The 27,042-nt window shown below is 39.9% G+C and overlaps 2 protein-coding genes and 1 long non-coding RNA gene across 5 annotated transcripts in view; all 3 read right to left on the bottom strand.

The window, feature by feature from the left end:
• LOC146365238 (sphingosine-1-phosphate phosphatase 1-like) overlaps positions 1 to 1,970 on the bottom strand; it is a 32,353-nt gene extending 30,383 nt beyond the window's left edge. Inside the window, exon 1 of the mRNA XM_084915118.1 lies at positions 776 to 1,970. Coding sequence (XP_084771244.1) covers positions 776 to 1,624 — 849 coding nt within the window. The 5' untranslated portion in view covers positions 1,625 to 1,970. The remainder of the gene's footprint in view (positions 1 to 775) is intronic.
• Positions 1,971 to 2,739: 769 nt separating this feature from the next.
• Positions 2,740 to 9,154, bottom strand: LOC146365237 (uncharacterized). Of its 2 annotated transcripts, none has more exons than XR_014798574.1 (4): positions 8,891 to 9,154; positions 7,597 to 7,687; positions 6,403 to 6,521; positions 2,740 to 4,836 (listed from the first exon to the last, which is right to left on the bottom strand). It is a non-coding gene; the product is annotated as an uncharacterized LOC146365237 (long non-coding RNA). The 2 variants fall into 2 exon arrangements; XR_014798575.1 differs by having other exon boundaries at positions 6,403 to 6,518; positions 8,891 to 9,149.
• Positions 9,155 to 11,597: 2,443 nt separating this feature from the next.
• Positions 11,598 to 27,042, bottom strand: part of syt16 (synaptotagmin XVI) — a 40,232-nt gene continuing 24,787 nt past the window's right edge. For both annotated transcript variants that reach the window (XM_084914286.1, XM_084914287.1), the window contains exons 3-7: positions 26,086 to 26,316; positions 23,875 to 24,092; positions 18,773 to 19,234; positions 18,473 to 18,662; positions 11,598 to 18,302 (exon numbers count right to left, since the gene is read on the bottom strand). In XM_084914286.1, coding sequence (XP_084770412.1) covers positions 17,989 to 18,302; positions 18,473 to 18,662; positions 18,773 to 19,234; positions 23,875 to 24,092; positions 26,086 to 26,316 — 1,415 coding nt within the window. In that variant the 3' untranslated portion in view covers positions 11,598 to 17,988. The remainder of the gene's footprint in view (positions 18,303 to 18,472; positions 18,663 to 18,772; positions 19,235 to 23,874; positions 24,093 to 26,085; positions 26,317 to 27,042) is intronic.

Here is a 27,042-nt window from a genome sequence, read left to right as displayed (position 1 = left end):
TTAGTTTGTGAAACACTTTGCTGCTTTAAATACTACATAAATCCATTTTCTTCTGCTTATCCAAGTTTATCCTATCCCTGCTGAGGCAACAGGCGGGGTACACCCTGGATAGTTTGGCAGTTTGTCACAGGGCTAACACAGAGAGACAAGATACAACCCCACTGCCTGCATGTGTTTGGACTGTGGGAGGAACTGGGAGTTTCTGGAGGGAAAGCAAGCAAGTAATTAATAATAGTTTAGATTTGAGTAAAGCTGTTGCACTGTACTGCAAATAAAAATATATTAATAAACAGTATATAAAAAAATTTGAATGTATATAATTAAAAAAATTAAATGTTGGTAATCAAGTAATAAGCAGATATGTTGTGTAATTTAACAAAAGCTACAGAAATGAAATTGTTTTTTCATCTTCTTTTGACACAAAACCCCTTTTAATAAAATATTAGATATATTCCGTCTGTAAAGAGTCGTGTCTGCAGCTGGTGTGTGTGCAGTTTCCAGGGTTGCAACAGAGTACATTAAATGAGGGGTGAAGATTCGATTTTACCCACGTGGCAGAGTTTCTGTCGCTCCACCTGCGTTTCCTGTGCTCTCAAATGAACCCTAATGATTTCACTTGCGTATAAGGAAAAATATGCTGTCAAAATATTATAAAATATGACAAAGCCAACTTCCTTCGTCTTTTTCACTGAAATTAAGAGGAAGTGGCTCCAAACCACTTCTCTTATATCCAACGGTGTGACATCCAGTTTGTGTGTGTGAAAAGGGACTTTACCTCCCAACGGCCGTAGGTCATGAAGTACAGGGCGAAGGGGATGGCTGTGCCGGACATGGCGTGCGTGGACGGCATGCTGTACTCGGAGTTGTAAAACACCTCCACTTTGACCACAGGCGGTGAGGCCGGTCGGGACCAGCCGAGCACATCCTTGGTACACTGTCCCAGGTACATGACCCAGACCCACACCATGATCAGTCGCCTGCTGACGAAGGCGTCCACGTTCCACGTTATGAATGGGAAGAAAGTGATGTAGAAAGTCTCGTTTCCCAACTCGGTTCCGAAAGTGAAGAGATAGTACAAGAAGCGGTTGTCGATCAGGAACTCCTGCCCGTCGTCGCCCGTTAGAGAATTCTTGCGGAGTGGCTTTACCTTGCTGCTCCGTGGGGGACCCAAGACTCCTCCGACCTGGCTCTCCTCACAATCGGCTGCCCGGGATAAATCTTGCGCGGACCCGCTGCGGACGCCCGGTCCCGCGAGGCTGCTGCCCACACCAACCCTCTCTCCCCCGGCGGTCGCCGCAGACACCGCTGTCCCGTTCTGTGACGGGGTTTCACCTTCATCTTTAAAGTTATTAGCAACGTTAGAGTCCGCAATCCTTCTCCGAAGCTTCGCTGACACCGTTTGCATTTTCTCTCCTTCCCCAGCTCCTACATTGGACAAGTTTTCACGGTCATCCTCTCCGGCGACGCGATGATGACAAGCGCCGTTGTTGTGCGAGTGAGCCCGGTCCGCTACCTTGCTGCTGCCGGTGGTCGTAAACGTGCTCCGTACCCCGCAAATGTTCTGAAAGCGGGCGACAAGGTGAGGGTCCTGGAGGCAGTGGCATAGCTCTTTCATTTTCTCCATGTTTTAATTCCCTCTGACGACTCCCAAGTAGCCGAAGAAACGCGTACTCCGTTACTTTCTCCGAACTGTGGATGCTAGCTCCCCGGCTAACGTTAGCGAGCTAACCCGTACATTATGGCAGAGCGGCACTCAAAGGTGAACCCTTGAAGCATTTGCAAACGGTAGAAAAAATATGACAACAACTTGAGTCGTTTTAAAATAAGAAATCCCGTTTTCAGTTGAACCGTATCGGATATAAAGAACCGGAGGGCTCCTTCAGTTCGTCTGAGCCTGGATGCGATAAACGTTCCGCTATGTGCAACTGTCAGATCCACTAGAGGTCCGTGGAACGCGCCTTCCCCGTTGCCTTCAGGTGCTGCATGAAATGTCACAATTCTTTACCCAGTAAAGTTCAGAACGTACAGAGATTTAGGACCAAAGTCGAGGTCGGACAGCCACTGAAGTAACAGGAAGCCGCTTAGATCGCTTTAGATGCAGTAATCAGGACGTTGATTGACAATGAGCAGTTAGAATTTTACCGTTTAATTTTACCGTTTACCGGGTGTAAATTGCCACGTGTGTACTGCAAAGTGTGCTATATCAGTGGCAATAATAAAATGCATTTTTAAATAAAGCAAAGCGCTGGGAATCTGCCAAGAAGGAAAGGAGACCACGATCAGTCAAACAGAGGCTACATATATATCACAATAGATGTTTTTTCTTTTTAAAGTCTAGAAATACTGGATCATATTTAGTTTGTGTATTTAATCATTTTTCTCGTATATGTAAAAAATATCTTAAAGTGAAATATGCGTTTATAACTCAGTCATTGCTTTGTGGGTGCATAAACGTAACTGCTCTCCAGTTCATAAAGGCTTGAAATTAAATTGTGTAAAGTTCTAGCATAATATTTAAAAGTTGTGCTTTATCAAATGACGTAATTCTGTTCTGTTACGAACTCTCTGCAGAGGTGACGGTTGCTGATGTGAGGATGTAAAGTCTGTCTTTGTTAGGAGCACTTGAAAGCAACGGTGGTTCCGGCGCGCACGCACAACATTCAACGGAACTGAAAACGCGTGACGTGACCGCGCTTTGTTGATAGAGAGGTCGAAAAATAAAAAAATGAAACAAAAATGTCACATTACATACTTTATTTGATAATCAATCACATGAAAAAAGTTTAACGGCCCTTTTTCAAAATAGTTTCTTAAATACAGACTATTCATATTCATCAAAATATAAATTCTTGATTTAAAATATCAAGCTTCTCTTTAATAGTTGCCTTTAGTTTGTCATTGTTGTTTTACCTTATTTTCCTTTATTTTTCCATTTAAGTGATTGTTATCAAGATGCACATTGCAAAAATCAGTAAAACTCCTGGATAGACACTGAACACACGGAAAGACACAGAAGAAGGATGGATAATTAATCGTTGTTGTCATACAGAAGGTAAGTCGGCTTTATAAAGCACCAATGTGCCGTGTTAAATAACCTATTTTCTGACCACTTTAGCAAACCTCGGTCCTCTGTGAAAACACTACTGGTGCTGGAACCATAGTAAGAAAAAAATGGAATGCAACATCAAGTTAAAGGCCTTCTGGTCTCTGAAATCCAGCATTAAAACACCACGAGGCTGAAATGCATTCACAAAAGCAATATTTGGTATCAGAAAAAAAGTATTTTGACTTCATAGAACTGACAAAAAAATATTTCCTCCTTTTTACATAGCAAAAGAAAAAAAAATCTTTTATATTTAGGTATTTACTGCCACTAGGATTATCTCTCTTTATTATACATATATGTATAATCTGGGATATTTAGACTATGCAGACAACAGGTTGGTGCTTAGTATGGTAATAATAGTGTTTGCCAACAGTTATAACTCATTTGAAAACGTGTTAAATGTTTGCTATATTGTATGTTTCAGCAGATGTTATAATTGTTGACAAATCTCTTTACATCTATAGTGGGTTATAATCTGTATATAACATCTATTAATGCTAAATCAGAGTGAGGTTTAAAGTGAGCATTCCTCTGTTTTCTTATTTGAACACAGACTACTAATAAATGCTTTGAGATAAAAAAAAAAGTTCACCAGCAGAGGGCAGCAAAGTGCTGCAAGATGAAAACATAATCACGGGACATCGATCACAGAGAGAAAACAGTCTTCCCACAGGCAGTAAACGCACCCGGGGGGAATGAGTGCCTTGAGTTCTTCATAGCATTAGAATTCACACGATCCAGGGAATGTTACACAGAATATTTCATAAATCACACAGTAGCATAAAAAGATAACAGAAGCAAATCAGCAAATATTCTCCACGCAAGCCAAGGTGCATCAAAAGTAGCCAGCAGTCTGTAAATCCCTGAATGCGCTCACAGTTTACATGAGCAACAGTAACAATAAAAATCAATAATACTACAGCTGCAAAGAATTAAAAAAAAATGCTGCCTGCTTAAAGTCTCTTACATTTGCACAAACAGTAAATAGCAGTAATGCTGCAGCAGAGTTTAATATCAACACTCCTGAGGCAGTAGAAGAAAATGGTCTCTCAGATTCTTGAATCCACCACTGCTTCTCAGCAAGGTCACGAGAAGAGGCGACGTCCTGCTGATACACGAAACAGAGCCTGCGACACATTCCCCTCAAAGCATTTTTAGCGAACAGGGAGAAAAACAGCAGCAGCAGCAGCAGCCTTCCTCCTGCTGGTTGGAGCAAACAGTGCGAGTCCACATGCCTGTGACATGAACCGACGCTGCAGTTCCCAGCTTTGAAAAGAGGCCTGGCGGTGAGGAGCAGAGAGTCAGCCATTGTCATCCAGGTTGTACAGGAGGACCTGGTGGTTTGGGGTGAGGCCCGGGCAGGTACCCAGGCTGTACAGGCAACCAGCTGATGGGTAACACGGCACCAGCCGGTAGTGCTGCAGCTCCTCCAGGCCAAAGCCCGGGGAGCAGCAGTCTGTCACCAGCACCTTCACTCTCTTCCTGTCTGGGTACATCAGCCTCCGCTGCCCCCTATCCCCGATAACCCCCTCCTCTTCTTCCTCTTCATCTACTTCATCTTCTTCTTCCTCCTCCTCAGCCTCCAGCTCCTCCTCCTCATGGTGGATTTTTCTCAGCAGGTTGTTGATGAGGACGGAGCGCCTCAGGTAGGCCTCGGGATCTTCCAGGAACCTTAGTTTCTCCAGGGACAGCCTCAGGATGCAGCTCCGGTCCTCCTGCAGTATCAAGTGCTGCAAGTGGCAAATGTGAAGGCAGCAGATCAGTTTGTGTCTTTACATTTTTTTTTATTTTGACAATTTATACTGAGAATTTTCAAAAAACATCAGAAAAAATATATTTTTTAATTATTATTACTGAAGGTATTTTAGCGTACATTAAAAAGGGGGTTGAATGTGGTTTTAAACAGCAAACTTTACCTTTGTAACATAATGTATTTTATAACTGACCTATTTAAAATAAAGTTAGCTGGAGATATTTTCCCTCTCCTGCCTTCATTTAATCCCATTGTATTTTTTATGTAAAATTGTTTGAGTTTACCTCTCTAATACACACAATCAATTATCTATGTAGACATGTAGAAAAAGGGTTTCCATCCAGTTTGCTTAGTTTGTCCACCTTTCGTGATTAAACTGCAGTTGTGCTTTAAAATTGTAAAGCAAGCAAACTTAAATGAGAAGATTTCAAAAATGGAACATTTCTGTTAAACAAATCTTTGATAGTTTTCCTAAAAAATGCTTCTGATGGCTGTTGCCCACAAAGTTTCTAAATAGGTTTTTCCAGGAGGCAATGGGAGAACGCACATTTTGAGCACCATCCTTAAATAAAACTGTCCAATACTTGAAATACTTTTGTAATGTTTAATGCTGCTATTTTCAAACATAATCCTGTAGTTTTTTACTGCATTACAAACAATGGCAGCTTTAGCTAGTCTTTAAAGCGCTTCCAACATATGGTGCTTTTATTATGAAGTGAAACTCTGAGCTGAGACAGGAAATGATTGACTGGAATAGAAGGGCAAAAGTGCGTTATCATAGAAAAATTGGACAAATCTCACATTTTTCTAGCTTCTCAAAAAGTGAACCTTGGGTGTTTTTCCTCTAAGTGATTAAAAAATAGACTGTAGACTGAAAAAAATAAGCACCATGATTGTGACTTTGGCTAAATGATGTCGTTTATTAATTAATTAAATTAATTATTAATTAACATATATATATATATATATATATATATATATATATATATATATATATATATATATATATATATATATATATATATATATATATATATATATATATATATATATAGCTGCAGTTCACTGAGCTGGAACAGGGAACTAGAATATTTTCCCAATTCCTGATTATACTTGTATATATTCCTAGGTATCATTTTTTTATTGCACGACTTTTATTTGTAACATATTCTTTTTGTAGAACTGCATTCATGCCTGAAATGCATAAACCTTTAAAAGTAGAGTGAACACTTTAGGTATTCAAAGCAGAGAAACAGTGGATGCCAGAATAAAGTTGAAGGATGTGATGAAGGCCAGCTAATAAAGAGTGAAACCGTTAAAGTGATGGAGAGAATTGTGAATGTCGAGAATGCACAGAAGCAAAGAAAGAAGACAAAACAAGGAAGAGGCAGTAGAAAAGAAGCAATAAGCCAGAAACATTTGGCGAGCCTGTTCAGCTATGAAGTCACCAAACGTTTCAGCTGTTGTATTAAGGTCTTTCAGGCACAGAAAATCAAGTCACGCTGGCATGAAAACAACAAAAGAAGAAGAAAAGAACACGTACTTTTTGAAAATATCCACGTAGGCCTCGGTGTAAATCCTCCTCCTCCGCATATTTCCTCTTGAAGTAAGCAACTTTCGACGTTGTTGAATGGTTTGGTCTCTCTCACGGGGAAGGAGCTGCTGGAGGCAACCACACAGAGATCACTGCTTTCTACCGCCACCACAGCACCACAGTCATAATGTGCTGAAGCCTCTGTGTTACACTGAGGGGATTTCACTGGCTGGTTTTAACTTGAGTGCTTATCCAGAGCAAAAACTGCTTCCATGTGATTTAAGGTGAATGTTGGTCTCTGTATTCTTGGATTAAAGCTGGTGATAATTATCTATATCACCAAAATCCAATATATGTACATTTTTGCACAGACTGCAAGACAGTTCAGCCTCTCAGGACAGACTTAAAGACTGAAACCACAGCTTTGCTTTGGTTATTGAGTCATTGTGGATACGTTTTTTTTGCTCCCACAGTTGTTTTGCAGATCATGCACGCGTGTTTGTCATATTTTGCCTCCTTTTCAGGTCATTCCTCACTCTCTGTGGTCAGATTTCATCCCATCTCTGGTTAGTTTAGGGTTTATTTCTTTTTTCATGTGTTTTTGAGGTCATTTCTTTACTTTTTCAATCCTCTAACACTGCATATGGCAATGCTCTATGGTGCTTTACAGTTATCCGTGTCCGCTTTATTGGTTTTGTATCATTTTCTATTGATTTAATGTGTCTCTCTGTCTACCTGCAACAGCTGGTCCCTTTCTTCTTCTGGTCATTTTCATCTTTGTTTAGTTAGTTTGGGTCACTTTGTGGAATTTCTTTAAATTTATTTAATGTGCCTATATTTTTATGTAACGTTTTCTCTCTTTTTAGGTATTTGACTCAGTTGGTTTTTATATTTTTAAGTTTGTGTTAGATTTTTTTCATGATTTGAATGTATTATTTTAAACAAATAAGCGTGTATTATTTTGCCATGTATTATTACCAATTTTATTTTCAGTAATTTTATTATTTGAAAACTTTCCTTTCTGCCTTTGCTGCATTCAGTCAATGGTTGTGATGCACACGGCCACTAGAGGTCATGTCCAGTTAATGTAATCTATGGAAAGGTGTGAGCTATAAACATTAAGAGAGCAGACTTCTGTCACATCACTCTTAATTCCTGGTTGAGAGATGTTGGTTTGCAGGAAGAGACAGAAGGTTTGATTACCTGCTGCCGATTGGGCCACGGCCGATTCAGCTCTCAGACCGGAGTTTAAATCAGAGCTGATCTGATCCTCCACATCGCCCTCAGACTCCTGCTGGAAAACATACACACACAGACAAATGAGTATCAGCAAGGACCAAAACATCAGCACACAAACAAAGAAGCTTCATGTTTGATCACATTTAATCTTTCGCATTCTTCACCTGGAGTTTTTGTTCTATACATTGTCATTTGCATCTAACAAGTGATAAACCTGAACTACGAGTTCATGTTGGGGCATTAAAAAAACATCTTTCAGATGTATACGTTCCCACACTACAGCACCCACACACTGTATGTGCAACGTACAATGTCTGATCTGATCCTTTAATGTTGTTACACGATGCTGCATTTTTGGCGAAACGTATCGAAAGACGCTGCTTCCAAAAGCCGCTCATTTGAATTTAAGAGAGATCAAAAGAGAGGAGGAGAGATAAAAGGGTTGAATGCGTGCGCATGTGTGGGTGATGTTATTTAAAATGCCATAAATCAATCATAAACACAGAGTGGGAAGCTTTACATCGTGAAACATTCACACCGGCTCCCCTGAAGCTGCTGTGGTGACTCACGCAGTTTCTATCGTCCAACTGCATCCCGAGAATGATGCATGGTGATGGAAGCAGAGGGAAAGAGAGAGAGAGATGGAGGCTGCGTGGGAAGTGTGTGTCAGTGTGTTTGTCCGCATTCTGCCTGCTGTCTTTTCTTTTGCTGAAAATAATTTCGCTAAAAGCGGAATATGTTGGAGTAGGAGGTCAGGAGTTTTACAATCTGAAGAATATTTGGCAAATAACAAAAGCTCTTTTTTTAATGACTTGCATCAAAAACCTTTTGCCAGCTGAAGTCAACAGTTTGCAGCTCAGACAGACACAGGTACTAGTCTTCTTTCTGAAGCAAAAGCAGCACTTGAAGATGTGAGTATATTTAGGATTAAAAAGAGAAAAAAAGAGCAGCTTCTGTAATAATAGTGACGATCCCTGCATTTACTTACATCCCTAAAACACTCCTAAATCAAGATGCCAGTCCTTCATCACATAGAGTTTAAATATTTATATCATTATTATTATTGTTCAATGAAGAGCATATGCATTGTTCGAACTCCCTGTCTCGTTTATTTCAGTTGATTTCTACCCGAAGTAAAAACAAAAAAAGCACATTTCAGTAAATAAACGCCTTTAATGGACACTTTAGGAAAGAAACAGCTGTTTTGCTAAAAAATTTCCACCAATACATCAATTATAATTAAGCCACGGGTTCTTACCTTTCAATAATTTTGTCGAGCAGCAGTTTTTAAAGCCTCCTTTCCTCTGCCCACCGTGATGTCCTTTCCTGGGTGCCTCATCCACCGTACTCACAGCGATCTAGCGCTTCTCCAGCTCGCCTGCAGTCGCAGCCTGTGTGGGTTCAAACAGAAACACAGACGGGCGGACGTGCGCAGAGCTCGAGCTCCTATCGGGGTGAGACGCTCGCTGCTCTCCAGACTCCTAAAATATCCCGTTCACAGCAACAGGAGACAACACACTCCGCTCAGCGCCTGCCCTCATTGGTCCTGGCGGAGGTAGATGTTTTCTGTTGCTAAGAAACAGAGTAAGCGCGGTGATGACGTTCCAGCATCAGTCCAGCCGACGCACGGTTTTCGCGCTTTTTTTTTTTTTAACCACAGCATGGAGAAAGTGTTGGGAGAGGCGAGTTTTAAAGGTTTCACTGGGAAGAAAGACACGGACAGTTTTTAAATCCAAGTCCTTTTGGTTTGTTTGGCATTTTGTGTGTTGTTAATGAGTAATAGAGATGGAAATCAGTCAGGTAAAGTGTGCAAAGTTATGGGGCCATGGCCCTCTACCCCACTTACCAAGGATCCAGACGTGATTTTTTTTTTTTCCAGGCATTTTGTGTCCCTGTGGATGTTTTTTTGCACTCTTTGTGGTTGCTTTTGGTCGCTTTGAGTGTATTTCTTTTGCATCCCTCTAAACATTTCGTGTCTGTTTGTGCTCATCTTGCATCTTTATGGGTGATTTGTGCCTCTTTATGACCGCTCTGCGATCATATAACAGCGGTATGCACATGAATATGGAGAATGTGTGATTTTTTGTTACTGGAGTCTTTCTGGGTTTGTAGTTCATTCATAGTTTCACTGAAAAAACGAGATCTCTTGAATTTATGTAAGCATCTTGTATTTAATACAACTGCCTCATGTTTGAGTGACTTGTGTTAATTTAACTCAGTTGTTTAAGTTGCTGCCAAAGCAAAATATCTGTGTGCAACAAATGTCCACTTTTGAATTAACCCAATCCTGTTTTGTTTGCCTGCATGTAAACAGTGTGGTGTCCAGAGATGGGCAGTTACTGTAATCCGATTACTTTTTTCAAGTAACGAGTAAAGTAAGGGATTACTATTGCAAAAACGGTAATTAGATTACCGTTACTTTCCCGTAGGAACGCTGCATTACTGCGTTACTAAAACCGTGATTTTTTTTGCAAGAATGTCTCACGACAGTGACGTAAGCGAGTGCAACGTTTGTGACAACAGCTGTGTGCAGATCAACAATGGATAATATATCGAGTGCGGGAGAGAGTATGAGCGTGCAGCGTTTAAAGCTGGAAGTACTGACCTTACTTTGAGTTTGATTCCATAAAAAGTGACAAAAACATTAGTGTCAGTTGTGCATGGGAAGAAAACTTCTTTTTACAGCGAAAAAAAACCCCTAAGCGAGTGCGCTACAATGTAATGGGAAATTCACAGAGAAACTCGCGGATTCTTCCACTGACCGCTGCGGCACACCTGCACCAGGGTAAACCTCTGCCTATCCTGCTCCTGCTTTACAGGTGAAAATAGAGCAACAGGACCGCTAGTCTGTGACTTTATTTATTTTCTGCTGTGTTTTACTTGCATCTATTTGAAAGACTGAGTGTAAACACACACAAAAAAATATTTTATGTGCTGGAATGTGCGGAAAATAGGTTTAAATGTTAAACTAATATTTTCAAGTCAGAGAATGTTGCATATAATTAAATTTTTGCTTGATGCATAAAGTTAAAAGATTAAAACTAATAAAACAAGTTTTAAAAAGGGACCTTTTCATTTGATTACATTTTGTGATGGATTATGCAGAAAAAGTAGAATTGGCCTGACAGATCTATCGCTTTATCACCTATTCAGGTTGTAAATCGTGTTTTTAAAAAGTAACTAAGTAACTAAGTAATTAATTACTTTTGAAAATAAGTAATCAGTAAAGTAACGGGATTACTTTTTTGGGTAAGTAATCAGTAATTAGTTACTGATTACTTTTTTCAAGTAACTTGACCAACACTGGTGGTGTCGAGACCAAAATCTAGGCTGTATTTGCCAAAATACAAACATCAAAACGACCTGACATCTATTGATGATTCAGTGTCTTTAAACCAATCCACTTTTAGTAATAACAGGCACACAGATCATTAAGTTTCAGGTCTCCACTGTCACTGGTTTCACCTAAAGGCTGGTGTGCACAGTGGATAAATAATCACACAATTGCTAGTAGGATATCAAACTAGCTGTATTAGAGGACCTCGTCCGCCACTTCAAAGTCATAAATGTGTACTATCAAACCCTTTTAAAAAATAAAACAAAGACTCTGAATATGGACTTGAAATAGCTAACAAGCTACAAATCCATATTTGTGGGTTAAGGTCCTTGTACAGCAAAATTGAGTATTTTGGTCTAAATAACCCAAAATGTGATGTCCACATATGTGGACGCCAGGTCCTAGGAGGTTAAGCTATATTCTGCACAAACAAGTACAAAACATAAGATGCTTTCTTCAGTCTCTAATCCACTCTTGATTTGCTCTTGTCCTTAAGCACAAAGATTTAAAATTCAATCACAGTGACGTATGTTTTTGTTTTTAACTACAAAAGCCTAATTTTCAGAATTAAGACATTCAAGCCATGCTCACAAGTGAGGAGAGGACCCAAGAAAACAGATGGCAGGCAGACGTTGCCACAGCAGGGATCTTCTGGTTTTTATTGGCAATGACAACTTGGTACAAAAAGTGCTTTCTGGGTGCTGCGGGAGCTCAGCATGCACAGCCCAGACCAGGGCTGCAGAATAGTCAGTGCAGGATCAGGATCAATGTCTACTGTCTCTTTACAGCGCTGAAATGCCTCATGAACTTGACCTTATACAGGTATACTTCTCAGGGAAGCCAGAGACAAGATAGAAGTTAGACACATTGCTTTATCTTTGTCTCGTGGAAATTTAATGCTATTCAGTTTTTCTCTCCCAGTTAGCCCAAAACTATGGAGTCAGCTCGAGATTTTGTGAATGGTGTGAATAAAGCATCAAATTAGCCTTACACATAGCCTACACACCACTGAGGTCAGGTCTAATTGCATGGAAAAACATTGTCTTTAATCAGTGTGAGTGCCTCAAAGCAGACCATGACCAAAACCTGCCAGTACCTAAATATAACCACTAATCACAGGAATCTTAAAATTATTAATTTTAAGCAAAGTTTTACTCTAATAATAAAACATGAAAAACAATACCTGGATATTTTAAGAAATTACACTTGCACATTACAGTTGCATGAAAAGATTAGTTACTTTCATGTTTGTGTCTTAAGAGCAGAGCTAGACCCAGAAGGTGATTAGCCTAGCGTAGCGTAAACACTGATAGTAGCAATATATAGCTAACCAGACTTTGTCCACAGAAAAAGATAAACCCAACAACACTGCTATAGTTTGACACACTTACACCATATGTGTTTAATATGCACAAAAACATTGATTTACCATAAAAGGTAAAACTATGCTATCATAATTAGCATAAACTATGCTGTCTCCCAATTCAAATATTTTTTAAATTAAGCTAGCTTACCTATTTAAAAAGTATGTGTGTTCTCGTTTGTACAAGGCCAATGTGGGCAATAAATCTGAAGAAGCCAAAAGTAGATTTAATTTAAAACGGATATTCTGTTAAATGTTCTAAAATTGAATTTGCTAAAGCATGAAATAAAACTTTTTGGTCTTGGTTTCTGAAACTGTTTCATCCCTCTACTCACTGGCTTTGCAGTTGTCTGACTTCAGCCCTGGTCAGGGCCTTGACAAATAAACCTTCCAGGCAAATGCAGTCCTAGAGCAGCATTCACAGAGAACAACAAGGAGGCTTCATGCAGATGTGTATCAACTCTTTGTCATGGTGGATATGTTTCATCTCAAAATATTACAGGCACTTCATCAGTATTCCATCTGCAGCACAATCTGATCACACAATGTTTCACATCTGTAATACAACCTGGGATCTTGAACTGGGCATGCAGATATATAAATACAATCCTGGGATGTATTTAAAAACATTAAACATTTACTATTTTTTAAAAATATAATAGATATGATAGATTCTATACAACAACTCAACATGCATAAAATATATATAATCTGTGCAGTAAATATAATTCATGTCACTATTCACACTCACAAGTACGAAGCCGGCTGAAGAGGAGTGCTGATATTATTTTACCCACTGCAGAGAAATGCTTCTTCACGGGGGATTGTCAAATTTCTCTCTACATACTATAAAATAAAACTGATTATCAAATGTGGATTGTTCGGACTCATCTGCCAAAGATCATAGTAGATTAGGAAGAATAAATACATTTAAGGATGCGCTGTGTCATCACTAACGTTAATGCAACAAAGAGGATTTGGATACTTTGGAAGTAATTAATAATCCCAATCTGCAGAAGACACATTTTTTAGGAATTCTAGATAGCTGATTTAAAAGGAAAAACTTACCTTTTTGCTAAACCCCTAAATTAGTTAATTGTCAATTAATTGTAATTGTCAGTTCAGTGCCTTTTGGACAACAAAATGTAAGTTTAGATGATTTAACAGTTGTGTTTTTATATTTTTTTTCGTTTTCAAAGTGAAACCACAGGAGCAGAATTTCAAAGAATAAATTTTTACTCTTTTGGGCTACAATGCAAGATGCGAACTTTGGGATGCCTGCAGTACTAACCAGGACCTTTTTTATCTATTTCCTGAATTTATGGATTATAGTCTTAATGTTAGCCAAGAGGCTAACAAATCATTGGTTAGCTGTAATAATAAAAGTCAATGTTGAAAATACTGTTTATAAAACCCCCAACAACCTTACCTCACTATGCTAATTCTCACTATATTTGGACAGTGTTGGTTCTTTGTTGTAATAATGCCCTATAATTTCCATGTCTTCTTTAGCTAGGAAAGATACATATGTCCAATCAATGTCATGTTAGCCTTACTCTCAAAGAGCTAAATTACAGAGGCATGTTATCACGTATGCAGTCATTACAGCAGTTTTAAGACACTTTGGTAGGTTTTTCATTTTCTATGAATCACAATTACTTGCTTGTTACACCCAAATAAAGTCCGTGATTTCCACATATATAAAAACTTGTACATTCTTCTCAAAAACATTGTTATACTTTTCAAAATGACTATTAATTTGAGAAAAAAATAGTTAAATTAAAAATATTTATGGGCGAATCGCAGCTGTCTATATATCAAACAAACATTGATGAGATTTGGTTGGCTTTAGAGGGTTTAAACTGAACTACGTCACAGTGTAGAAAATAAAAAAATTATCTGGATGCCTATGTAAGGTAACTGCAGCACTCCTAATCATCATCCATGCTTCGTATAATGTACACCTGAAGTAGTTGTCATTACGCATCTACAATCTTAGCATTTACAGCTTGGTTCCTGTGCTAAATTGATACAAAATGAGTCCATTCACCTATGTCCCTCAACAAGTGACTCATGTTCATATAAAAGGAAAAAAAGATAAAAAGTTGTCTTTCTTCTGCTGGAAACGTCCTTGAACGAAACATAACAAATCACGGAGTAATCAGAAGCTGTTCAGATATTGTGGCTTACTTTTTTGATAAGCACTTGTTCACACGCTGACATTTCCTTTTTCTGAAGATTTACAAAAAGGTCATGGATAATGGAAAAACTCGGCAAGCATGTTAAAAAGGTGAAAGTCCTTTTTTTGGAGGGGGGAGGGGGTATGCCAACAGTTTAAACACAACGAATCGGCCCTGATTTCTAATGCATGGTGTCGCCTCATTGCCACCAACCTCGAGTCATTTCCGATCACAGTTTTATTAATTGCTAAAGAGACTGTGTTGTCACCTGACCAAAGAAAACAAACGCTCGAGTAAACACATCTCTGCTCTCAGTGTGCGAACCCCTGAGGGTTCAGCTACAGTATTTCTCCACACAAACAAAAATAATCCCCAGATTCAGGCTGCGCTTCTGCCTTATGACTCAAAGATGCTCAGATGGGAAAAGGAAGAGCATTAGCAGCAGCATTACCCTCATCACCATCACACTGTACGGTTTCACTGCCATAACTACCAATTAACACAGAGTGTAACTGGGGGGAAAAAACAGACACACACACACACTTCCAGGGTAATTCATTGGCGGTTCTTAACAGCTGCAGTGAGATATTTAAAGCCTCTTTTGAGCTCAGCATTGATGGATGTTGAAATGAGCTTTGCCCTGTGAAGGAGACTGAGCTGAAGCCAAATAACATCATTCAGGATTGATGAGACTCATCCCAATGGGTTTAAGAGCCTCCAGCTGCTGGTCTTCCTGCCTGTTGTAGCACGAGCGTCAGGAGAATATGAATGAGCGCTGAATGTGAATGAGACATCCTTCTTCTCCAACTGAATCAGAAAATATTGGTTCCTTTTTCAAGTATGTCACGGGTACGTGATCCTTCAGTCATATTTCTGCACTGAAAAACGCAACTAAAATGTCAGTGAGAGCTGCCTTGCAATTTTAGGGTAAGCACAAAAACAAAACAAAAAAAGAAGACATAAATAGATCACCAAATGTTATTGCGGTTATAGTACCACTTGCCCAAAAACTTGTCTTGTGATCTGTTCCTTTACTGCACTGCTTAGGTCACTGTTTGAACGTAATCACCTTTGAATATTTAGTAAGTTTATATCTTGTTTATTTAAACTACACAAAGCTTTTTCACAAAGCATTCACTGTGAGTAAACTTTATAGATTAAATTAGCCCTTTAATCTTATCATTTAGCATGTTTACAACAGCTGCAATCCAGAGAATGTAAATACAAAGATGATAGTACTCTAGAATACTTTGGTCTCTACCAAATCACCACCTCGCCACCACCGTGCTTGTTTGTGCTGAGCGGCTGTTCGGTTGTCACCAAAACATGATCGTCCTCATCATAAACAAACATCTCTACTTTGGTCTCATCAGTCTAAAATACGTTGTTCCAGGAGCCTTCTGGTTTAATGCAGCTTGGCAAAGATAAACCATACTGGCATGTTCACACTTACTATTGTGCGTTTGATCAGCAGCACCTAACTGCTACTTTCCCTCTTAATTCCTATAAAAGCAGCAAGGGTGTATTTTTTCACAAAGTACTTCTGCATTTTGGCTTAATTGTTGTTACAGAAAAGATGATTTAATATGTAAATTGACATTCTTCAGAGGTTTTAATATCTAATTTTAAGAACCACCAATTTGAATGAAACCCTTTTTTATTTGAATCATTAAATTTCTGTGTGATGACTTAATTCAATTTGTATCTTTTTGTTACAGATTACATAACAATTTGCCTACAGGTAGTAAGGGTTACTGTATTGGATTTAGTATTGTTGATCATGTGGAGTTATTGGAGTAAACAACACCCTGACTAAGCACAAAAGTTGATTTTTGACCTGCTAAACAGGAATCCAAATGAGTCAGATTAGCTACTTTTTTGTCGTTTGTCACTTAAACTCTAAGAAAACCACATCAGTTTGGTTTCTGTGGGATTAGCTGTCCAGCAGCGCCCTTGAATCCACAAATTACCACCAGCTTTTCCCAACAAATCTGCTTTTTGTCAGTTTCAGGACGTTTTTTGGTCAAATTTCTGATAAAGTTAAAATAAATAGAATTGATTATTCACTGATTTTTTTAGTTAAAATGTCAGGTTGGGCGATATGTAAAAATTTTCCAACCGACAATCTGACAATCCAACGATAGACCATATATTCACGCAGGCGCGGAACAAAGTAATCATGCACGGACTGATTTGCACATTTAGAATTTATACGTTTTGTTTGGAGGGAATATTTTACCGTCTCTTCTTGTTTGTTTCAGTATTACTATAGCTACTTTTTAGATTATTTATTTATTTATTTATTTGAGATGCGCCAAATCACAACAACTATATCGTCAATAGTCGATATATTCGTCCGATCGCCCAGCCTTATTAAAAAGTCTGATTTTAATCCACTGAGACGGTGTAGAAAACTTTGGAGGCTGGTTAAAGAAACAAAACAAAGCCCCCCTAATTAACAGATGCCAATGAAGTATAGACACAGGTAACTGACGTCATCCAATTTGAAAATAATAACATTTTAATTTTTGTGACAGAAGCTAACATATATTTATATATAAATTATCTATTTTAAAAAATCACATGATGTCTACTGTTATAATAGTTTCATTTTTTTGTGTTTACAGTTACAGATATTTGCATTTTACCAGCTAACCAAGTTCTCTAAGCTCAGTGGAAGGATGTAAATTGCAGTAACATTTCACTTGAATGTATTTCTCACAAGTCTCTATGCTTTTAAATTACTCCATTCAGGCTAGCAGTGGGATTTAACCAGTGAGTATACAATTGGTTAAACTGATGGGCAGCCATGTGCTTGTGCTCTGATATAAATGACGTTACATCATAAGATCTTAATGAAAAGATGTCTGATGTACTGCAGAGCTCACTGAACACTTACTGAATAATTTTGCTAGTTTTTGTGACCTAAATGAACTTCCTCATATAACATTGATCATTCTCGACCCATAACAAAAATGCTAATCTGTGACACTTCTGACAGGATGTGCCACTAATATTTCCAAAATGTCAAATCTCCCTATTTCTTCTCTGCAGTTTAGTTTACAGAGGACAAATGTCCTGCAGTGAAGTGTGAGAGATAACAAGACAAAAATATTTGACTTCTATCTGCCAATTCAGAAGTACATTTAATGCCTTCAATGTCTTTTTATAGCCTAAAGTCTTTAAATATTTTTTCTTTCCTGAAACATGAATTGAAAGCTTGTATTTTAAACCGATTACAGCCTGAGGACCGATGACTTTGTCCTGCATGCTGACACAAACTAACCATCTGTGCTGGATGTAAAAATTGGGGAGATTCTGTGAATCACTGAGGCCTGAAATCTTAACCTTAATAATCCACTCTCTAAATCAAGGCTTTCCTTTTCTTTTCCAAAAGCTCTAAATCTGTCTAACTACAGAATAAAAAAATATAAGAAAAACCACAGAAGAAAGTAAAGTCCTGCCCGACAGTTATTTTATGCCTCTAGCAGGACGTGCCAGCGGCAGACCTGCTGTCCTCGACCCTCCCTCATGTCCTGCCAGTGAAGCTGCTCTTCATCGCCGCTGCTGTTCTGGCCCAGAGCGATCCAACCCACCATCTCCTTGCGCTTCATGCTGCGGCGGTTGTAGATAGAGATCAGCAGAGTGACATCTGACAGCTGGAACAGAGCAACCTGGAAGATAAATGTCTCCTTGTACACGGGGTTGGGCTGACCACGGCGTACTGTCGTCTTAGTCCGACAGATCTCTTGACCAACTGAATTCAGCAGAGTCAGTCGTCCATAGGTGTCTGGACCAATGGGGAGGAGGGAAGGGGAGAAGTGATGAAGAAAAGAAGAGATTGTTATGAATGCCATTTCAGTTTGGCTGGATGTTTTTGCATGTATACAGTGAACACGTGTACCAAATGTATATAATTCAATTGTTTGTGTGTATGTGTGAGAGAGGCACCCTGCAGACCTGGTGGCCTGTTCATGGCAAGGTTTCTGAAGTGGCTGCCCTTGATGAGCTCCACAGACATGCGTCCCGTTGTGGCATTGTAGGAGAGACCCACCAGCAGTTCAGGGACGCCACCGTGGGTCAGAGACTGGGTTGATGAGGCGCTGTCGCTCTGAGAGACGGCAGACAGGCTGAGCTGGGAGTCGACACTCTGAGGAATAAAAACAAGTGTGGTGGCTACAGATACGCTGAACAGAAACTTCCCAAAATCCTTTTTAAATTCAGTTACACCCAAAACTTGACGGCATTTTTCCTACTTACCTTCAGGTTACTTCTAGGCTCCAGGACTACTGTCGTTTCCATCGTCCCCCCGTCTGGGTTAAGTCCTCGTAAACGCAGCACTTTCTCCCCCATCATTCGCTCACGTGATATCCTGCTACCCAGCGCATACAGCCTGAACCTGATAGCTGACTTCTGCAGGTCGGATGGCTCCAGGCGCGAGAAGCGAAACGTCTCGTTGAAGTGCGGGAGTGAGCCTTTCTGCACGGAGGTCTTGTGTCGCTGTTTCTTGGAGGGCAGCAGGACCACATGCACCTGCCAGGCGCTCATCCCACTTCGAGCCTTGTCGGGGATATCTCGGGCCGCAATCACAGTGACCAGCAGTTTTTCTGCGGCAGGACGGTACTCCAGGGAGAGGACCAGATCTCCACACTTGGAGATAGGAGTTCGAGGGGAAGAACAGCCTGGCTGAGACGAGACTTCGCCAAGAGGAGGTGGCTCTTTCTGGCAAAGTAAGGAGAGAAATCATCACAAACACACTACACCAACCTGTAGTTTAACCTTTTGCTAAGGAGGACAGCTGCAGTCAGTGGATTCTAGTGGTAACCAGTTTATGACTTAAATAAGCAAAAGTATATTAGTACAAAAAAAATTTGATTGTCACCTTCTTATTTCAAGGGATTTTCTGGCTTTTTATTCACCTGTCAGTCATAATAATCACTTTCTTTTAAATGTCCAGAGAGACAAAGTGAGCAGAAATGCGATCCTGAAGCATACATAAGCCCCCTCCTGCTTCTCCCCTGCAGTTAAATGCTCCCGTGCAGTCAGCAAACACAACATCGATTGTGTCAAGTGTTGACAGAGCGGGCCGAGTGTTGCTGTCGACATGGCAACCACTGGGGAGATAAGATAATCAGAGGGCTGCCGAGGTCTACTGGATGTGCAGGTCAGGAGATGCACACATAAAAGATAAAAACATAAGAATGGACCTCCACCTGAAAAAAAGCATTAACGTTTACTGCTGCTAGTAACAGGAAGTAGTAGCTCATGTGACCAATGTAGCAGTGGGGTGGCATCAGTATAAATGTGCAAACAGTAAAAGCATAACTTTCAACTTAAACATCACAGACCTATCATTAGTGGCCCAAGTTAAATGAAGGAATATTACCTTACAAAGCGATCTCCACGAAAAAACATTTCTGCTATTTTGTTTACTAAAATATGAGAATTAAGTTTTACACCACCTGTTCCTACTAACTGTTCACTAGCTGTTGTTTTTAACATATTTTTTATTTAGTTGAGATAAAAATAAAATCAGAGACATCTGTAATAATCCTAAGTAACAGTTTAAAAAAAAACTATCACAAGCAATGTGTCTGTGAAGGTTCTCAGTCATCCAGGTCATCGTAGTCTAAGGAGCTTGCAAAGAAAAGCGTCTGGACTTCTTTAAGTTGCTTGAAGACGTTTCACCTCTCATCTGAGAAGCTTCTTCAGTTCTAAGGTCAAATGGTGGGGAGTCCCAGATTTAAACCTAGTGGGAGTATCCCCCCACAGAGGGACAAAAGGACCCCCTGATGATCCTCTAATCGCCTGAGCCAAGGTGTGAAACTGGGTGTGGGTCCCAATCAGCCAGGGTTTCGGGTGAGCTCATTGTGAAACCTGGCCCCACCTTATCATGCGAATTCCTGAGGTCAGATGGCCCAGGATGTGAGTGGGCGTTAAGGCGTCTGGGGAGGGAACTCAAAACTGGATTATAGATGGCAGACAGTTGGTGTCGTAAACCACCGCCTCTGTTCAAAGATGGTCGCTCACAGTGGACATAGATGATTGGGACCCACACCCAGTTTCACACCTTGGCTCAGGCGATTAGAGGATCATCAGGGGGTCCTTTTGTCCCTCTGTGGGGGGACACTCCCACTAGGTTTAAATCTGGGACTCCCCACCATTTGACCTTAGAACTGAAGAAGCTTCTCGGATGAGAGGTGAAACGTCTTCAAGCAACTTAAAGAAGTCCAGACGCTTTTCTTTGCAAGCTCCTTTGACTATCACAAGCAATGTCTGTGAACTTCAGAATACCACATATTTAAAGCTTATTGATTGCTATCGACCTAAAAGACGGCCTATTAGGCAAAAATAAAAATAAAAAACCACAAGATTCAGACTGCTCTAAATGCTTATATCTCTACATGTCCTTGTTTTTTTATGATGGCACTGAGAGCCAATATAAGTAATTTGGTCATAGCACCCTGCTCTTAAGAACAGCAGCCCCCATCCATGTAATCTATATTTCAAATTTATTTGAGAGGGGCAGCCAATCAGGAGAAAGTCAGCTTAAAAGGAGAGCAGTTTCAGTTTTACAAATTTAATGCTTAATAGTTTAATAGGAAAGGTTCCCATTAAATATACAGGTTGCTCATCACTGGACTTGCACAAGCCATGGTTTCAAGTTTAACCCTGGAGAACCAATGGGGTCAGAGCCGACCCCATTGGTTTACTAGGGAAACCATGGGGTCAAATTTGACCCCATGGGTTCTCCAGGGTTAAACAAACTGTAGCTGTTGGTGTCCACACACTGAAGTAAAGGTGTGTAATTGTCACTGATAGTTTCTTCTACAAGTGAACGTTTTAAAAAATAGCACTGGGCTACATTAAAAAATGTTCCTTTATACATTCTTGTATTTTGCCATCAAGTGTTTTATAGATGCTTTTTTGCTTATGTGGGCTTCACATGCTGCCGTGTAACAACCATATTCCATAAATACTTATAATCAGAGTTGACTGGTGGGCGATGATGGTTATCTTGGTTATGTGATAATAGTTTAATCTATTACTGATGCATGATGTGGTTTTACAGATTTAAAAAGTTTTATGGTTGTGTCTGTGGGTTCCAGACAAACCTGAAACTTGAAGGTAGTATGAAACAGGTATAACGGCAGTAAACATAGCAGAAAGGGTGGTATTATTAGCAGCTGTAATATTTGCTGTATCTTTAACCATGAGCGGGGCTGTTATATAACTCTATAAATAAACTGCTAACAAAAAAAAGGCTCTCCTGGGTTTCTGTAGCTCTGCAGCCCTTCTGATCCAACCTCATTTGTTATTTATGAAGCGTTTCTAGATTTCAGTATCACCCTGTGTGTGTGTGTGTGTGTGTGTGTGTGGGAGGTGTTTACAGCACAGATTGCGCCCAATTTCAAAGTGTGATTCGGTCACTAAGAGGTTGTGAATTCTACAAACACACAAACGATATACACATATATACAAAAAACACAAATACCACACAGAGCAGGAATATTTGCATATGTATGCATGCTTTGTTTACACACGCACACACATACATATGCAGACAATGTAGCAGATATTACCTAACACAATTATAACTGTGACAGCACCAACATTAATGTTAGGGACTGATAAAACAATTAGCCTCTCAAATGATTAACCATTAACTTGGGGACATAAATTAATAACTAAAATCCTCAAAATCAATGAGAAATCAAGATGAGCTATTAGTATAATCAGTCTTATAAAATAAATGATTGATTAGAAAGTGGTTAATAACTAAAATAATAATTACAATCAATGTTATATCTCAATAGTCACTGAGGTTGAAGGATTTGAGTGTGCATAAGCAGAGGTTGGCAACATTCACTCCTATACAACACTGATTACGGCAGCATATGCATTAAAGACAGGTGATTTACTAAAGTAATTAGTACAAAGATCTCACTAAGGACTAAGACTAAAAGAAGAAGCAAGTGTATGTGTGGCAGACAGAGAGAGAAGTGTGTGTCTTTCTTCTGCAACATAGCTGAACAAGTGACCAAAGAGAAGAACGAGCACGTGTGGCAGGATCCTTACATTTCCTCACCATGTGCAAAGGTGTGATTATGTGCAATAATGGTGTCAGCTCAATAATAAAAGTTGGTAGTTAGCATGCAAGACCTTGGTGTATGTAGCAAACGCAGGAACAAAACCATTAAGAAGATCATCATAAAATAAATGAAAGTCCATACTCTTAACCATGTGTTATGAAAAACTATGATGTACCAGGGAGGTTTACTAGATCGTGGATCAGTCATTGATCAGAGTGATACTCCATGTGCTAGATCCGAGCAAGCAAGCGTTGTGCTCGACTTCAGCTGGCCCAGACACACAGCGAACTTCTCTTTGTTAGCTGCGTTAGCACTCTGAGCTAACATGCTCTGCTGTTGTTGCTCCTAGTGACTGCGATCAGAAGCTCTGGAGCTTGGAGAGGTCATAGGAGTGAAGAGCAGGCTTGCCACCACAGAGGTAGGAGTGAAAAAGAGCCTGACAATAACTGGTAAATTCCTGAATTAGTCATAACTCGGGATGCTAGCAATACTTGAATAGCTCTATCTTGATAAGAACCAAAACAAATCCTGTTTTTCCTCGTTTTTCAGGAACGTGCTAACTCAGGAGTGACATCACTCCCAAATTCCAAGGTATTGGGAACACGGCAGTATGGCCGCCTGTGATTTTGTCTTGCAGGTAAAAGGTGTCCCATTACAGATCTAGGAGGTGGTCATTCACCTCCTTGGAGGATGATATTGAATCAATGGATCTACAGTCTTGCTTTGGATTGTACGACACCATTATTCACAAATAAATAAGCAAAGAATATATCAGCAATTTATGTGAAATCTCAGAGAGCCGTGGTTGGTTTGTTTCTTCCAAAGTGAACCTGAGCGGCTTACCACAGCAGAGTGGTAATCCTCTCACAACTGAGTGACGATGATACCTCTGCCAAGCATGATGGGAACAGCACGGCTGCGGTGAGCTCAATGACCCCGTTAAGTAATCCATGCACCACTTCCTTTATTTATTTATTTATTCATTTATTTACTTTTAACTTTCTGGTCATTTATGTGAATAAATCACTGCATTTGTTTCCCATTTTCCTAGACATGAGGTGTGGCTCAAGACTTTTGCACAGTACTGTATTGCAGTATTGATTGATTGAAATTAAGAAAATTCTCTGATGCGTTTATCCAATAAATGCTTCTTTTCTCATTTAAATAGATGTAAGACAGTGTGAACTTAATGCTTGTCTCCAGTTTTACAAGGTCCAGTGTTATCAAACACACCAATGACCAGAAATGGTTAATGTCTGATTGTAGTACCTCTGGGGTCCAGGCGGAGGGGCTTTCTGTGACCTCATTCTTGTCATGATCCACTGCTTCCGTAGATTGCTGGTCCATACTCATAGTGGGACAGTCACTGGAGGCCAGTGGGTGGTCTCCTGCAGGGCTGTCCAAAGAGAGCATGGATGCCCCTTCTTTTGCTTCTACCACCGCAGAGAGCGGATCCTGGAAACCCTGTTGGCTTTGAGCTGCCGTTTCTGCAGGAACAAGAGCACTTGTTTTTAAACTGGTGGTGAAAGGATACTTTATATTTACACTGGAACTTTTCATCGTCCTACTTTTATCTCACTCACTTTTATGGTTAAAAGTGCAAAATTCCTAATGGGACAAGTAACAAAAAAAAGTAACAAAAATGTTACAGTAGTTATTATTGTGCACTCACAGCACTGAAGATGTACAAGCAGTTACTAATAATTTTTAGATTATTTGAATGTGTAGAATGTATGTATGTCAAGGTCATTTATGGCTTTTAATTATTTTGTTGAACTGTTCTTTTTCCAGGTTAAAATGATTGCACGACACATCTTTAATTATTTCAAAAAGCAAGAACTGCATGCACAAGTTAGAATTTATTTGGGATTTTCTCTAACCCACACATGGCCAAAATGACACATACAGACTCAAATATATACATACATTCTCCTAAATCCTTTAGTGGTTTAGTAGTGCTGAAGGTTCTACGATGTCCTTTAAATGGTTGACTACAATTGGTAGTTTCTTTGACAGCATTCATTGTATGACCAATATTCAGAACAATGGGAAAGTCCCAGGAAGTCAGTGAAGATATGGTCTTTTACAGCCTATTTAAAACAACAGCCGATTCCAAGATCATCAACTATACATAAGTACAAGTTATTTAGATGTGTGACCACTTTGCCAGAGTCTAGAAGAAAATGCAAATTGGGACCCTCAGATGAGGCGAAACTACTTGTAAACTAGTAGCATCAATGTTCCCTTTGAAATAAGTTTTACATCATCATGGATCGAGAGAGCGCTGACCAAGAAAGACTGACTTTTCTCAAAAGAACCTTAAAACCCTGCTCAGAAATGTTACGGCAAAATGCAATGGAAATTTTTGCACATCAGGTCTGCACGTACAATAACTGGAAAACTGTGAGTTGGTGCTTCAAATGTTTCAGCTTGATTAAGAAACTTATACTTGCATCATGAATGTAAAATGTATGTGTAACAGTATGTATCCTCACCTAATATATGTGCTCTCTGTGCAGTAATCCAGCAGTGAAACTCTTCCTAACAGAACGAGGTGAACATGTAAACATAGCTGCCACCTACATCAACACAAATTACTGAAATTAGACCTAGGTGGACATGAATATCTCCTCTAGTATACCATCTAATTTAGTCTTAAAGGTCTAAATGCAGTTTTCTAACCTTGTTTAGCACAGCAGTGTGTTAACAGGAGGGATATTGTGCAATTTGACAACCCTTGGCCTTTTCCTAACGCAGGAACACTCGGAGAACAAGCCGTACCTCAGACCAATCAATAGCAATTATCTCCAATTCTCTGTCATTAAGGTCGGCCTGACTGTTATATCAATGGCTGCATAGAGAGTTCACCATAGCAACAAGCTGAGGTAAGTCATCATCCTCTGTGTGTGTGTGTGTATGTTGTTTATAAAGGTGGAAATATATAACAGAAGCTGAAACAGAGTGACCCTGACCAAACCATGTCACCACCCCCACCAACCACCTGCTGCTCATGTTATAATGAAGAGTAAGTTCAGGATTTTTCTAAACATTTGTCTGTGATTGCTGTAAAAAAGCAAATAAGGGTGCTGTTCGTGCAGTAATTATGTAGCAGCTGAGCGAGGTGTGAATGAGATAGTGATAATGAGTGATTTTGATCATTTGATCCACTGGCAAACAAATCTACAAAAACCACAAATAGAGTAAACAAAATAGTGTAAAAAAAGAGAGCTGGTTTGTTTGCAACGTTCTAATTCTTCCTTATCCTCGGGCTTTTCTTAAAATAAACAAACAAACCAACAAGCACAAAGTGTCATATGCCTCCATCTTTCCACGCTCTCTCCCTGAGCTCTTTACAGCCTCTTATCTCCAGGAAAAACAGTATTTGAGGCTTTTTGGATTCATCAGGACAGATTAGTAGAAGACTACTGCTGGCTAAGTTTTTATCTATCATTATTCCCAAATCAGTAGCTGGATGAGTACCTTCACAGTCTGATGGCTCAGTGCTGCCCTCCTCCTGGTCTGATAGTCGGGTAAATTTGTGTCGTCGACCCAGTGACAGGTGAGTCTGCTGGGGCTGCTGCTCACCGATGTTTGCTGCTGCGGTGCGAAAATTCTGTGAACGAGACACGGACATCTCAAACTGCCTCAGGATCTCATCTTCGCTGTCTGACGAGCTGGAGGCATCGTCGTCGTCGTCACCGTAGCTGTTCACTGGAGGGAGGTAAAGACAGGGAAACAGAGGGACTCACAAATGGGAAAAGCTGGGAGAGTTCAGGAGAGGAGGAGAGGAAATCCAGATGAAAGGAAAACATTTGAAAAGACACTGACAAAACTAAAGGAGAAACTTCTTGGACAGACTATCCTACAGACCCAAAGGACACCAACAGAACTAAGAAGGTCAAGAGCCTCCAGTTTGGTGTACACGCCAGTTAAGACTTTAAAGTCTAATTACTCTGTTACTCTGTCATATGCCTGTAACTAGAATTTAATTGCACTTGACTGTATGGCCATTGTTGTCTGTGTGTTTGTCAAAAACACAAAAGGTTTTTTGTGAAAGAACAATTAACTACCACCTACCAACCAACATGTTAAAACCATTCAGTGTTGCGGAGGAGGAAAATAATTCCTCTACGAGAGGTAAATAAGCGAGATCACATTTAAAGCTGTGCTCAGCCTCAGTCTGTTCAAAATAACGACGCGTATTAGCATTAGTGGGGTTGAGGGTCACTCCACTACCTTTATAATTTCACCATAACTAGATAGCAACAGCTGAATGAGTGACGCGGCAGTGGAGCAATCAGCCCCCTCTTCTCCAAAGTGCAGGTCACCGTACCTGCCTGAGCAATTGCCATGGTTACATACAGAACAAAAACAAGGCTGTACACGCTGTGTGGGCGAGCAAGGCTGATTGGTCTGTTAACTTCTCTCTTTTTGCAG

The sequence above is a fragment of the Perissodus microlepis genome, chromosome 19 (genome assembly GCF_051167445.1).
Source record: "Perissodus microlepis isolate ML-2025 ecotype Zambia chromosome 19, ASM5116744v1, whole genome shotgun sequence".
Lineage (NCBI taxonomy): Eukaryota > Metazoa > Chordata > Actinopteri > Cichliformes > Cichlidae > Perissodus > Perissodus microlepis.
The sequence above is the reverse complement of the archived record's forward strand: the minus strand, read 5'-3'. Positions and strand labels throughout refer to the sequence as shown.